Source organism: Sceloporus occidentalis, unplaced genomic scaffold, assembly GCF_023333645.1.
Source record: "Sceloporus occidentalis isolate IW3139 unplaced genomic scaffold, rSceOcc1.0.p SCAF_7, whole genome shotgun sequence".
NCBI classification, from domain to species: domain Eukaryota; kingdom Metazoa; phylum Chordata; class Lepidosauria; order Squamata; family Phrynosomatidae; genus Sceloporus; species Sceloporus occidentalis.
In genome coordinates, this window is record NW_028316987.1 from 12836139 (window position 1) to 12851257 (window position 15119).

The 15119-nt window shown below is 38.3% G+C and overlaps 1 protein-coding gene across 1 annotated transcript in view; it reads right to left on the bottom strand.

Moving 5' to 3' along the window:
* The window catches only part of MAPT (microtubule associated protein tau), a 103991-nt gene that overhangs the window by 34309 nt on the left and 54563 nt on the right, over nt 1–15119 (bottom strand). The window contains exons 5-7 of the mRNA XM_089531944.1: nt 12734–12820; nt 8209–8262; nt 5741–6124 (exon numbers count right to left, since the gene is read on the bottom strand). Of these exons, the coding sequence (XP_089388070.1) occupies nt 5741–6124; nt 8209–8262; nt 12734–12820 (525 nt within the window). The remainder of the gene's footprint in view (nt 1–5740; nt 6125–8208; nt 8263–12733; nt 12821–15119) is intronic.

Sequence of the window (15119 nt, forward strand, 5' to 3'; positions counted from 1 at the left end):
CATCTTAGTTTGAACCAAATATTTTAGATACTCCCCAAAAGAAAACTTTCACATATCAGACAGCGGAGTTGGGACAAAAAAGAACAAATAACTTGTAGTGTATAAAGCAATGATTCTCAAAGTTTTTATCTGTGTGACCCCCTTTACATCTATATGTGGATATCACCCCCCCACACACACACACACAGTTCAATATGGTATATGAATGAAAATATTTTGTTGTTTAGTGTGTGTATTTTTGTTCAGACGTTCAAATACAGTCGTCCCTCCCAATTTGAGGTCTTGCCACTAGCGCCCCTCGGTCTTTCGCGGATGGCAATCCAGGAGGGACATAATGGTATGCGCTCCCAAGGTGCACGCACAGGAGCACTTCCCCATTGTAATCAATGGGGCTCCAATATTGGCAATTTTTCTGATTCATGCCGGAGTGGATCCCCCGCAAATCGGAAGGGACGACTGCATACTCATATTTTCCTCTTCCTCCTCTTCCTTCAGGCAGAGGGTCTAAGCATTCTCTTTGCCTTTCTCTTCCCCTCCAGGACAGAAAAAATTTGGAAAGTGAAGGAGGAAGGATTAGGTTCTCCAAGTCTCAACTCCCCCTTGAGTAACTCTGAGGACTCCCCTGGGGATTCTGCCCCTCTGCAGGAGAACCACTAGTATAAAGTGCTTCAAAAACATGCATACCTCTCTTACAGAATATCACTTTGCCCACTTTAGGCCAGTTCAGACATCACAGTATTTTCCAACACTATTTTTTTTTCTTTGTTGTTGTGTGCCTTCAAGTCGTTTCCAACTTATGACAACACTAAGGGAAACCTATCATGGTGTTTTATGGGCAAGATTTGTTCAGGGGAGGTTTGCCATTGCCTTCCCCTGAGGTTGAGAGCATTTGAATTGTCTAAGGTCACCCAGTGGATTTCATGGCTGAGTTGGGAATCAAACCCTGGTCTCAAGTTCTAGTCCAATATTCAAACCACCATGTCAGAACAAGCTAAGTTACAAAGATTTTACTCTTTTCTTCCACCCTTGTGTTTTTTTGGAACTGTCATGTTTTTTGCACCTAAAAATATTTTAAGTAGTACAGATGATTGGAATAATCCCCTTATCTATGTAGACCAGGCTGGATAGCTGTAGAAGGCATAAAGGCCTATTTTTGACCTCACATATTCTCCTGCAGGCCATAGCCACCCCAAACATCTAGTCTTAAGAAATGCTCAAAACTACAATCCAACAAAATAACGATGGCCTCATTTTACTTACCACAAGGTACATGAAAAGATTTCATAGTGTTTCCAGGAAATCCCATTGCTGACTAGTTATTCTTAAATCATTACAAATCTGTAATGATTTCATTTGTAATAAAATTACAAATCTGTATGTTTCCCTAGAAAACTCTGACCATCACACAACATAGAAAATAACACCTGTGCCATTTACTTGAAAAGCAATAGGCATCAGTTTAAGCACTTTAGGTCCCATTTATGTCATAAATCCTTGATGACTGGTATTGCCAGGTGTCCCTCATTATAAGGATATCTCTTATATGAGGGCTGGAAAGCTTGTCGCTTACAGTACTTGCAGATGGCCCTTATTATAAGGTATGTCCCCTTTTTATTTTTATACAAACTGAGCAAATCTGTCAAAAAAAATCCCTATAATAGAGTGTGGGCCTTTCATAAAGACAGAAATGTGTGCATCATGTAATTTATGAAAGTGGACAGTATGTTAATTTTACAGAGGAATACATGGCTAAGTTAACTGAAATCAATGCTTTCATTTGGTATTGAGACAGAACACAAATTTGTTAATAGCTAAGTCCTGATTGTCAGCTTTGCATGTTATGAATTTTGATGAAGGCAAAGCTATCACAAGTTTTTCTTGGCAGAATTTGTTCAGAGAGTATTGCCCTTGCCTTCCTCTGAGGCTGAGAGAGTGTGACTTGCCCAAAGTCACCTAGTGGGTTTCCATGGCTGAGCAGGAACCTTGGTGTCCCAATGTTCTAGTCCAACACTCAAACCACTCCACCATGCTGGGCCTCTATATAAAGTATATATTATTTAAAATGTGAAGATGGGAGTTAGTCCAAATCCACTGGTTTTGTCAGAAGATTACTTTTTCAATTGAATTGAATTCAATTCTTGATTTGCCCTCTAACTGGGTTAACCAGATCACAGAATGGAGAGGTGAAGGGCTAATATCTGAGGTTAAAGCCTTGAGAATGCCAGTGAGCCAGTTTTCAAACTTCTCATGGGAAGTTAAATGTTAAAACAAACTATTACAAAAACAAAAAAACAACCCTAGCAGAGATAATATATATTCCATGTCCACTTCTAAGAGACATTCACATTCAGATAAAAAGGCAGTAACACACATGTACTGTGATGGCCTATCTCACAAACTGAAAGCTGCCTTACAGATTTAGCACTAGACCAATATAGAATTGCAGTTGTTTTTGTTGGTGGTGTTATTACATATGGAGTACAGAGTTATTACATATAGAGTATAATTATATTTGTATACATAGTATTCTAGAGGAAGCAGATAATCTCTCCTATCAAAGGTAGTGGGGCGACATATTTGATCAGCTAATTGCCCAGTATTTCTTTTTTAATTTTAAGCAGAACAGCAAAATGGGTGGAATTGGGGAAGGGAAAAAAGAGTCACGTTCACCACATTGGGAAGTTGCGAGATTTTTATATACACTTCAACAATGGAAATAACTAACATTTTAAAAAGTCGGCTATTCAAGGGCTCGGATTTCTCAGTATCTATATCTTTACCACAGCTTAACAGGACAATATCCAGTAGATCATTTTTATAATGAAAGTAAAACTTTAAAATAAAATTGACAGAAGTCTTTTTTTTTAGTACTTGTGTCCGTATGGAAAAACCTTTACAGAAAAGGTCAGATTAATTAATGAACATTGTTCAACACGCTAAGCTTATCCTGGGCTCTAAAATAAAGAACACAGCACCGGAATATTCCAAGACAAAATGAGAACAAAGATTTCCAAAGACAAGTCAATGAAGAACCACGGGGTTTGGCATGAGACCAAAATAAATGGCACTTCCCTACTTCTAGTACTTCTAAGGAGTTACACTATTCCAACGGGAGACATTAAATTAGATGGTCTATGCCATCAAACACAAAGTTGCTTACCTATAGTAACCCTAATCTGGCATTCCGTGCAGTCATACATTTAGAACCATGCCTGCACAGACAACCCTCATCTCGGAAGTAAGTGTGACTTGCCCAAGGTCATCCAGTGGGTTTCCATGGCTGAGTGGGGATTCAAACCCTTGTCTGAAGAGATGTAGTCCAACACTCAAGCCATTACACCATGCTGGATCTCCTTTATGGGCATATCTTCGCAAAATTAGTTAGCAAAGCATTCCTGATAGAAGCTAAGGCCTTTGGTACATTCAACTTTCCCTGCCTGATGCTCAGGCATATACAAATTCCTCATGCAAGTACACAGATGATTATGTTTGAAAAACAAAAAGTGTGCCAGCCTTCCGCAGAACTGCTTAAGAGACATCCGTGCCTAGTCCTGGAAGGATGCATCCTTCTTCCTTCTTGATTTCTTGGAGATCTTTCTTTTTACTCATTCAGCAGTGACCTAAAAATCATATGCCCAACTCAGTGCATACTAGTAGCTCCTCTTACTGGATTTCTTTTTGTAATTTATTTCCAGCATTCTGATGCTGACAGAAAGACCATTGATTTAGTCAGAGATATCAATGCCAAAGAAGCTTCCAATGAAGGGTTCTCTAGAAAAACCAAAGGGCTGTCAAGCAACCTGTAACTCAATTCTCTCATGAGTTCTTTGAGATGCTCTAGATGTAAAGTTGCAAAAAGCTCTGTAAAATGTAGACACTTCTAACATGCTTTACCACCTCTCTAGAACATATGATCATGTCCAACAGACAATGGGATCTTTCTTTCAAAGAGATGGCACTTTAACCAAGCCTATGACTCATTCATGATTATCAGTATTCACTGACACTTCAGCTGAAGCAAGAGAGCACTCAAAATTCTTGTTGTTGTTGTTGTTGTTGTGTGCCTTCAAGTCATTTTCCAACTTATGGTTGAAATTACCCAACCAGAAATTCTGAAGCAAGATACAATATGAGAAGAGAAATCTAAGACAGGATTAACTGTCGCAGCTGCTCACCTGATGTCCAAGATGCAGAAAATCCCAAGTAATTTGAATAGAGAGAGGAGGAGGAATAGTATGTTGCTTAGGACGTCTTTAACAGCAGTAGAGTATAAAGCTCTGTCAATACACTGCATGGATAAAGACAATGGCAGCAAGTAGTATAGCCAATAACTTCCCAGTCATTCCAGAAGCCATTTCTGAGGCTATGCTGGTTGTCATTATGGTGAGAAGAGGCTCCGTCTGCACATTCTTTGGGCGAATGGGGAAATGGCTTGTGCAGTAGTTTAGTAGATATCTCCTAACAATAGAGTCTAAACAATACATCTGCCAATATATAACCAGGAATTATGCTGGTACAACTTTTTGAGAGGATTCTGGTTTCTATATCCTTACTACAAAGCTTCTAAGAGATTCATAACTGTCACATCATATTTTTTAGTATGTTGTTGTTAAGGAAATGCACTGTTTCTTAACAATCCCCACATACAAAATTACAAGACAGCAGGAATGTTCTAAAACAAGGTACATATTTTCTACTCATGAATTTCCTCAAACAGATAAGGCAATTTGAGATGCCTGAAACAAGAAATGCATATAATGAATTTGGGGGGTTTGAAGCAAATGCAAAGATGCTAGTAGAGAATATAATTTGGTGTATTACTGGAGTATCAATTGCTGAGGATCTTCTATTAACTATAATGAGAACACAACAGCTGTTGTTGCTATTGCTGCTGCTGCTGTTGTTGTTGCTAATGCGGCCTTTTCCCAGTATAGAACTAGAGGTGGCTTACAACAGTTAACAACAGATACAACTTTAAAATTCATATCATACACAAATTAAAAATATAATATAAAAATATTAAAAATAGTGTGTAATTTCCTTGGATACAAATGATAGGAAAGTGGTAGAAAAAAACCTATTTAACTTCTTGAAGATTTCCCCATGAGACTTAAATGTGCCTTTATGCACCTTCTTCAATATTAGTAATTTTTTGTGAATGTTGATAGAACAAAGAAGAGAGACGGAAGAAGTTATATCTGGTGTACATTTTACATTTATATTACAGTACAAACTTAAGCCAAAACTGGTGTAAGTAAACCATTCTCAGTTTGATACACACTACAGTGGCCTCCAAAAACTAAAACAGGAATTCATGGTAAGGATCAGAGGCTTGCTTGTGTAATGAGATTTTGGCCAAAGAAGTCCAAAATCAATTAGCCCCATTCTTTCTCGGAAAAGAGTTTTATTTTACTAGTTACTTTAATTGGTACTGAACATCTCCAATGAAGCAGAAATGAAAAAAAGGATAGATCCCACATGATGCAGTTTGGTGTGGGAAATGTTCAAAACGAATAGCAGCAACCATGCAAGAAAAGCATGCAGCCATTGCTTTGATAGACTGCACCCATCCCAACATCTAAAGGAAGCAGCAGCAAAAGCAGCGCCACACTATTTTGTTTCTTCTCAATTTATCAGGTGAAGCACAAAGCAGCAGGATTCAGGGAGAGTTGTGCAAGCTTGTTTAGTGGTTTAGCATAAGCCTTCCCTTCTTTAAGCAAGACAGCTGATTCCCACGCACCTTTCAGAAGCGGCAACCGACTGCTCTGTTTCTCTGATATACCACTGACCACTTTCTTTCCTGGAGCCTTTTGCAATTCTGGGATCTGCACAGTATCCACTGTCTCCCCTTCCAAGGAAATGTGCTCCTCTGGAAGCTTCCCTACTTCTAGTACATGTTCCAAGCATGTGCTCTCCTTCTGGACATTAGCTTCAACTTCAACCCGGTAAATGTCCTCAGTGGGGTCCATTTCTGAAACCATGGTACACCCTTCTTCTGGTAAGAATGACTCTCTCTCATCCAGAGTATTCTGCGGGCCTGTTTCATCAATGTCCCTGTCTTCATCCTTGCCCTGCTCAAAGACATCTTCTTTCAAAACACTTCTGAAGTAGAAGGAGCCATCAGCTGTTGAGAAATATGCCTTGTGAGCAATTCCCACTGGTCGATTGCCTATGTAAGCAGGGACTTTCTCCTGGTAGTCCTGTTTCTCTCTTTTAGATATGTCAAATGCTGTTCAAAACCTGCACACATTATGAATTCTGAGAACAGCCTCCTCAGCTGTACAAAATCCCCCGTACCTCTCTGGCATCTTTTGCATAGTAGCTATGTATGTCTGTTCTTTTAGCTTTATCTGTCTACAGAGTCTTCCATGACCTAGTAAGGCAGATATCACTTTTACATCTCCAGTCTACGAATGTACCAGGAAATGTTGTGATATGTGAGGGCAGCTAAGCTTTAGCAAGTTGTATAGGCTTCCAGGGAAACCTGTATTTGCAGATTACTATATGCTCCTGAATCTTTTCTTTCAGTCATCCTGCAGTAATGATGTGTTTGGCTCTTGGAGGTTAATGAGAAGCATATTAAGGATGGCAATGAATTAATATGTATACATCAATAAGAAGCTATTTTGCGATGCTTACAAAAATCATTATAAATATGGGAGAGAGGATGATTAGAGAAGGAGAAAGAAGAAGAATAGCACCATTTGCTGTAACAAATTCAAATCTAGTGTGCTTAAGGAATCTTCACGTAGACTGTAGGCCTGCTTAACCTAAATGTGCTCAAAAAACTATACTTCTCAAATGTGCCATGAAATACTGGCACATAAACTCAATGATTCATTTTATCAGAATATACATCAAGTGCTTTAGGGTAACAAAGATCAATACTCAAAGTATCATAAAAGCACCTCCAACTAATGCATTTTGGTGACTAATTATATATATATCGATATAAAGCACCTCTGTTGTTACTGTCTTATGAGACAAGCAACCCTTTGTTCTCATGTTAGAGTAAAGCAGGCTGGAGTTATATAACACAAAAATACCTACTAATTAGCTCTCTAGGTTAAAGACCTGCAAAGTTTTATTTTCAGATGATCTATCATTATTCTATTTTTCAATTTGTTCCAAGTTCCACTGTGATACTAAGTTTACGTCTATTATACTTTTGACCGCAGGCTGACAGAGCTCCAAGGCAAGCATTACTTTCCGTTCCCCTTCCTGTTTTTTTAGTTTTCCAGTGGCATTATCAAGGCAGATGGCCAAAACCCCAAGACAGCACTTGAAGGAGGGGTCATAATCACCCAGTTCAGAAGTAAAAATATATAGTTGCTTATTTTTGTGTGTATCAGACTCAAAACTAATGCCTCCCCACCATTCTCTTCAGAAAACTATCAGAAGACTGAAAGCTTTTGATTCCTATTTTAATGAGCCACAATTTTACACTGCATCCAAATCCTAAAGTGTGGTATCAGAATATAAAATAGTTGCTGCTAAGTTTAGAGGCTGCTCTTCACGGAGACTCAACTGTTCCACTCAGAGAACAAGCATGTTTCTCAAATGGTTGAAAAGAAGATAAACATAATTTTACTGCTCTTCTGATTGTCCAAGAGATTGCAAGGGAGAGTTTTAAAAATGGTTTGGATCCATAGTTAGTACTGTTTAGATTAGACTCACTGAAACTAATGGGACACCTGTCATTTCTCAATAAGGTATTGAAATTATTCTTATGGCAAGCTGTCCAAACTGTTGTTAACTTAGGGCATTTTTAAAAATTCGCAGTAACTATTTAAATCACTGCTCTCTGGCAGTGCTTAGGACCACTGGTTTCACAGCCTATGCCATCACATTTCCAAAGTTGTCCTCCAAGTGAGGGACCACATGAGCCCCAGGTTCAGTGCACCTTGCCACAGCAATAAACCACTGTTTCAGTACTAAGTGCTAGGTTTTGCGGCATCCAAAAGTGAGGAAGACAGCAATAACTCTGGAACTCAAGTGGAACAGTAAAGCTACTGAGAGGGGTAAAAATTATAGTTGCTCTCTTCAAAAATGAAAATGTTGACAGATTCAATAGGATAAATAGCACTGTTTATATCTGTGAGTTGTACAGCAACACATCAAATGTTACCATCTTATAAAAATGCCCATTCTTCCCCAGTATGACAGAGTTTACCATTTGCAATTCTGCAAATCAATTACCGTGCTTACCTTGAGCATCCCCTGCAGCATGGTCCTCATGGTTAGCAATGCCTGCTTCCTCAGCTACATTTTCCAAGGTGAGATGGGGAAATGGTTTAATGGAATGTTAAATGGAATACAAAACAAATGATTCTAATCACTTTATTATTTTTACCTATCTTCCAAACGCTATATGAATAAAATGCAATCTAAGTACATATACAGCACACTTAATAGTACATGTATATCACTATGAACTTATATACAATATTAAGTGTGGCAGGACATTTAAATGACAATGAGATTAAACAGTGAGAAACATCTACATTGAAATGATCAGCAGCAAAGCTGCTCTTGAATGATGTTCAGTAATGAAATACATCACACACACAAAAAGACATATAGTAAAATTTTCTTTTTTCCATAAAACACGTCTTCCAAAAAGATTTTTAAAATAAATTTAAGAAATCTCAGCCCCCATAACCCAAAACTTTGAGGGGTTGCTTAAACCTAAACTAACCAATGTGCTCAGGAAGTCCTAATACTTGGTTATGTTAAGGGAGTTCATATGGAGAAACTTCCTTTAAATCCAAATTGTGTACATGGTTTTCAAACCAAGAAATACAATGCACTACAGTGGTGTTCCTCTTAATAAATAGTACCAGGGACAAATCAGTTAATTCCTTCCCATCTTACTGACAAGATTGTTTCTTTTGAAGCCTTTACATTTCATATTCCCCACTCCTCACATAAGTGGTAGTGAAGATCCAGCTTTCCGATGTTCTTTGCTTTAAGTAACATATATCTGACCAGGCTCAGTTCTGATTTCTAGTTTGAGGACTCTTGCTAGGGGTTATTCTTACAATACGTTTGAGCTGTCTCCTAGCACTATCAGTCAAAAGACATTGTGAAGCTATTTCATCTTTCTCTCATTCATGGATTTTCTTAAATAAGAAAAAAAAGATGGCACAAGCAGTGGGAACACATTGGAGGGTTACAAATGGAAGCATTTTCTGTCCACCATCTCGACAAAATTTTATGAATGATGTCAGTGGCTTGTACAATGAAAAGTGCCACCTAAAAGGTTCCTCTTCACAGACACAACTATATAATGGATTTTTTACTCTTATTCTTATCCGAAGAATTTTTACCTGCTGAGGTCAGGGATTGGACAAAACATCACTAATGTTCTGTATAGAATGGAGACATTTTCCTTACTGTCCTAGAAATCTTATGCCTAAACATTTTAATGTATGACACCAACCAGAATTGCTGGGAATGGTAGAGAAATAATCTGCGGAAGATCTAAACTAAAAATAATGCTCATTTCAGTTGGGCTAGAAACTCTGTGTATGCATGCATGTATACATACATGCACATACACATACTCAGGAGGACCCAACCAATTTTTCTGTTTAGAAATAAATAACACATATGATGGTTTCCCTACTTTGTGCAGGAGTCTAGTGTTTCTGACAGGCTCTGCTTCCATGTTTATGAAGGGAGAAACCAGTTGCTTACCTGTTATTAACATGTCAGTGGTCTTCTGTGCAATCACATGTATGGACTCTGCCCCTGCACAAAGGAACATCTCAGAAACCTAGGTTTCTTTGAGAGTGGTATCCATCCATTACCCACTTCCTTGGAAGTACTGTGTGTACCTACTGCAGACTTCACAGAGTGCATATGTCTGAAAAGGCAGGTAAGTGCCTTTCCGCTCAGTTCCTTTGCCCTCCAGGGCTTATCAGTGCCTCCAGTGGGAAATAGGTCAGTTTATATCATTGCACAGAAGACTGCTTGAAGAAGCAAACAAACAACTTTTTCTTCTTCTGAATGGTCTCAGAGAAGCTATACATCTGAGGGATTACCAATCTCACTCATCTAGAGGTGCACACAGAGATATCGAATGAACAAGGTTTGCAGGATGGCTTCCCATAAATTAAAACTGTATTTGCTCTGGATGAACCAATATGATCAAAGATCTAGAAACCAAGCCTTATGAGCGATGACTCAGGAAGTTATGTCTAGATTGGAGAAGAGAAGTCTGCAAGGTGACTTTAAAAGAAATTAAAAGATAGCTATCTTTTAATAGAGGAATGGATATCATGTAGAAGATGGGGGCAAGCGTATTTTCTGCTGCTCCAGAGAACAGAACATAAACCTATGGATTCAAATTATAAGAAAAGAGATTCTACCTAACTTTAATACTATTAAAGCTCTTCAATACTGGAAGGGACTACCTTGCAAGTTGGTGGACTCTTCATCTTTGTAGTTCTTTGAACAGAGGTTGAACGGACATGTTTTAAGAGTGCTTTAACTGTATATTCCTGAATGGCAGAGGATTAGATTAGATGGCCCTTTCCAACTCTATGATTTATGAAATAGTCTTGCTGAAGGAGAAACAGTGTGTGGGGGCGGTATGCCTTTATTAGTGAAAAGGAGTGAGGTTTTGCTAGTCAGTTCCTCATTTCAATAGTACAGTAGGACCCTATATTACATGAGAGATCCATCCTGAGGCCCTTCACGTATAACAAATTTCATGTATGATCTGGAACACTTACCTGAAATAATGTCAAAATGTTCTCTGTAGATATTTTCTAGGTCCTCCACTGTGATTCTATGGTATACTTCCACTGAAAGTTGACCAGGGCAGTATGCAAATACGACTAACAACAGACCCACAGGTCTTTGCATATAACGGAAACCACATAATACAAACTCAGATAACATGTGGTCTTACATGTGTTGCCTAATGAGAAAAGGCTTAGGACTGATCCATTCATATTCAAACATATGAGTGTCCCACTGATTTTGATATGCTAAGACTAGATACATTCCCAATAGGAAGAAACAAGCTTGACTTTTTGAGGTCCCTGATAACATACGAAGAGCTGAGGAATAAAGGACGTTCTAAAAGAATGGCATGCTCTTATAATGGAATTCCAGAGCTCCCTCCACATACATTGTATGCAAGATCCATTTATGCTTTCTAACGTGTCCCTTATATTTTCTATGCTGCTCCTTCTTTACCAAAAGCAATCTCAGAGCAATTGAACATAAAGTCATGAGAGTATATACAAAATGCTACATTTTGTAATATTACTACAAAAATTAACCAGAGGCATGTTCTACTTCATTCTTGGCATTAGGGCAAAAGACAGGCAAGTATTGGTTCAAGACAAAATCTGGCAGCAACTTCAGGATAAAGACGATGAAACACAATAATACTGGACCTCTGTGGAAATGTAAATAAGACAGATCAGGGCTCTAAATGCATTGAATGCATAGACGAAAAGATGGATGACAGGAAGGCAGTCTTAAGAAAATTAAGAAGTGTAAATCTCATCTAGTATTTGGTTCAAAAGGATGCCCCATTAACCTATGTTAAGACAAGCTCCACAGAAATGTGAGATGACAAGTCAGAGGGTGAAGACTACTAAAGCCTATGGAACCGTGGCAAATCAAGGTCTGGAATAAATTGGAAACACAATGTGTGATGTAAAAATAGTGACCAAATGCAATTTGAGGGCTGGTAAGCCTAAGAGATAAAGATCAAGAGATACTGCAATACCAGCTAAAAAGATGTTAGATGTGGTGGCACTCTATTTACTGCATAAGCAATTTAGCACTTCCATTTGGCAGCATAGGGTCAAGCTTCTTGGATCTGAATAGTAACTACATCTCAGACTGAGAAAGGAAGAACAGCTAAGGCCAAATCCTTCAAGACACTGGGGTGTTATATGGAAGCTGTGATGAAAAATAGCCTCCTCATTCTGTGAGATATGGTCTTCCATTGGAGGAAATTATGCCAGCCAGATGACCAATTTGGTATATTAAAACAAGCAGGATCAATAAAAGTGATTAGTAAGCAATCCACATAGCACATGCTAAAACATTGGATATCTCCAGAAATTAGAAAAAATAGCTAAAACTATGGGTTTGCGCAGAACAAATTGGATTGCCTCCAAAAAGAATCCACACACCAAAATGGATAAAACACAGGATGTGACCAGTCTTAGCAGTTTTAACTAGCTGTCTTTGCCTTTTTAAGACAAATGGAAATCACAACTGGAGAAATGTCATATGAGAGGTGTATCAGTTACATCAGAACCATTACGACAGCCACATAATCAAGGTGGCACTGGATCATGTTGGTGGGGCACATGAGGAGCTGCAGCAGTAAAGAAAATGACAATGACCCTATGGTCATTCACCAAAGAACATGGCCCCGTTTTTCTGGGTAAGATCCAAAATGGCCCCAATGGACTGGGTCAGTTATATGTTCAGAGATTATCTGGTCAGACTAAAAGATAACTTGCAAAAAAATCCCTACACACTATATAAATGTGAGCACAATTCACACAAGCATATTTTACTAAATCAACCATGAATCAATACTGTCTTGTGTGAAGCAGCCCTCATTCACCTCCAGAGCACCACCTTTGATTGTGTATTCCTGCATGGCAGGAGATTGGATTGGATGGATCTGGTGGTCTCTTCCAAACCTATGCTTCTATTATTCCTATTGGCACTATGTCTATCACAGGAACCTCACCTGTGGTTCCCTCAAGTATCTCAGCATGCTGCCGAGCTGCAGACCGATCCTCGTGTGCTCTGTCCTCCCCTAATGGAGCAGTGGCCTCTGAAACAAAGAAGCAAAAGGAGGCAATTTTCAGCTAACAAGAATGCAAATCCATGTTCTTTGGACATTTGTTGCTTTAAGAGAATGGAAGAATATCCTGCTGTAAATGGCTGCAACACAAAAGCAGTCATGCACTAGGCTTTCTCCAGACAGCCCAAGAATAGAATTGGCAACCCGATGGATGAGTTTTCAGCCTAAAACAGAGCTGGATATAAAGAATAACTGCTCAAAACTACATAACTGAAATTCTAGTTTGATTAGGAATTTGAACTTGGATCTGATATGCAAGGTTATACATGCATTACCACAAAGATAAAACATGTAGCTTTCCCCACTATCAGGTTCATTTCTTAGCACAGGAAGTCATCCAAACATTTGTAATACGCAGATTGATTATTATGGACTGATCCTCTGTTCCTTCCAGACTACGGAGTGCTTAATTCAAGCCCTGGTAAATGTGGCACAGATGCGTGTATCTAAGTGCCAGAATCGTTCACCATCTACATAGCAGAAAATTGGCCAATAAGTATGGCGACAGAAGTCAAGATACATTTCATCAGAAACAGTTTGAGCTGACTTGGGAAGATGAGTAGCCATAAATGCCTAGAAATACTACTCATGGCAAGATACACAATGTACAGTTCAAAAGTATAAACTATTCCCCACAGATCAATCCCACAAACCGATTTTCCAATCATAAAAGACAATAGACAAAACATAGACAAAGACAGCCAATGAAACAGAAAAAGCAAGTACACAGATACAATACTGCCCCTGAGTTTTTAATCTCTAACCTTTATACTTGAAACAAGATATCTAAGCTCAAATGAACTGAGTAGATGGGGAGAGGGAGAACATGCTGCTTAATCTTTTGCTCTTTTCCAAAGGCTAGGAAAGAAATCCAGTTTTTCTTCAGATTACACCTTTTAGACTGTTTTTGATGTTTTCTTCCTTTTTAGCGGACTTAACTAAAGTTAACAAAACCCTGTCCCACAAAATGTACCTATTTGATGCACTTCCACTCCTTTGCTTATATTTGTTGCCAAAATTATTTGTAGCTGAATGTCCACAGAAAAACATTTGGAAAGCTCCTTACCTTATGACATGAGTGATTCTTCAAGATGCCAGATTTAGAAGATTCTTCTAACTGGGTTTCACAAATAACAGTATGACCAAATAGGATGCAATAGAACAATTACCTACAAGCCAAGAATGTTACTATTTGCCACATAAGAGCACTTCCAGCCCAAAAGAGAAAAGGATCAACATCAAGTAAGTTTTATTTCAACAGTGCAGAACTGTAAATTAAAATATATTTATTAGAGCACGCTTACAATATGGGTTACCCAGTGTCATTCTGGCATAGTTTTGTCTTGTTTTTACAGGGCTTTTTGTACTGTTTCCTTTGTCATCCTTCATCACCTACACTTTTCTGACTCCCAAATCACGTTGGTGAGATTTGCTTGTCTGCCACCCTCTCCAGAAGCTTACCTTTTTTTCCTTCATGGAAAATCATGCAAAAGTACATTCTCAGTGCACTGCATCTGGGACAATCTCAAACTACAAACCAGCTCCATTTAAACAAAGAACTACTGGCATTCTGGAAGAGCAATGGTCTCACGGCAGCAGGCACTTTTGTGCAAATTTAAATCCAAAATTAGCCCTACTTACAGTAGACATGATGAAACGAATACCCTTTTGTTGGTGACAACTAACTTACTTCTCATTGATTTCAATACTTTTTATGAACTGCAAAGGCACAAGAAGACAGCCAACAGCAGCGCCAATACACAATAGCTAAATCATTTATCTTTGTATACTGTATTTGGGTGGTAAATTACAGTCTGTTATTTTAGCCAATTTCAAAGTGGTATTTTAACCATTAATCTCCATAAATTCAGTTGACTATTTCTGGTATGTAAGAAGCATTTCTAGATGATCCAGGTAGGAAAGCTATAAAAAAAGACATTGTTTACTACCATAAAGGTCTAATTCTTTTTTAATTATGTTAGAATATTAGTTATTTTTAAGGTTGCTTGCACCATAAATCTCCATCATGCCTTGCATATTTTTCAGATGTGTGTTGTATAGATGATGTAGGACTGAAGTGAGTGAAATAAGCTTACATTTAGCAACAACCAGAGGAAAACCCATAGTGTAGACAGAACTCTAAAAGAAAGTGTCCACTGTACCAGTTTTCTTCATTGGGCTGTAAAGGATCTCCCAACAAATGAATGATTTCTATTCAATTGTTTTCTGCAGCTATTTTAATTATCTTCAAGGCAATCCAAAGTTAAAA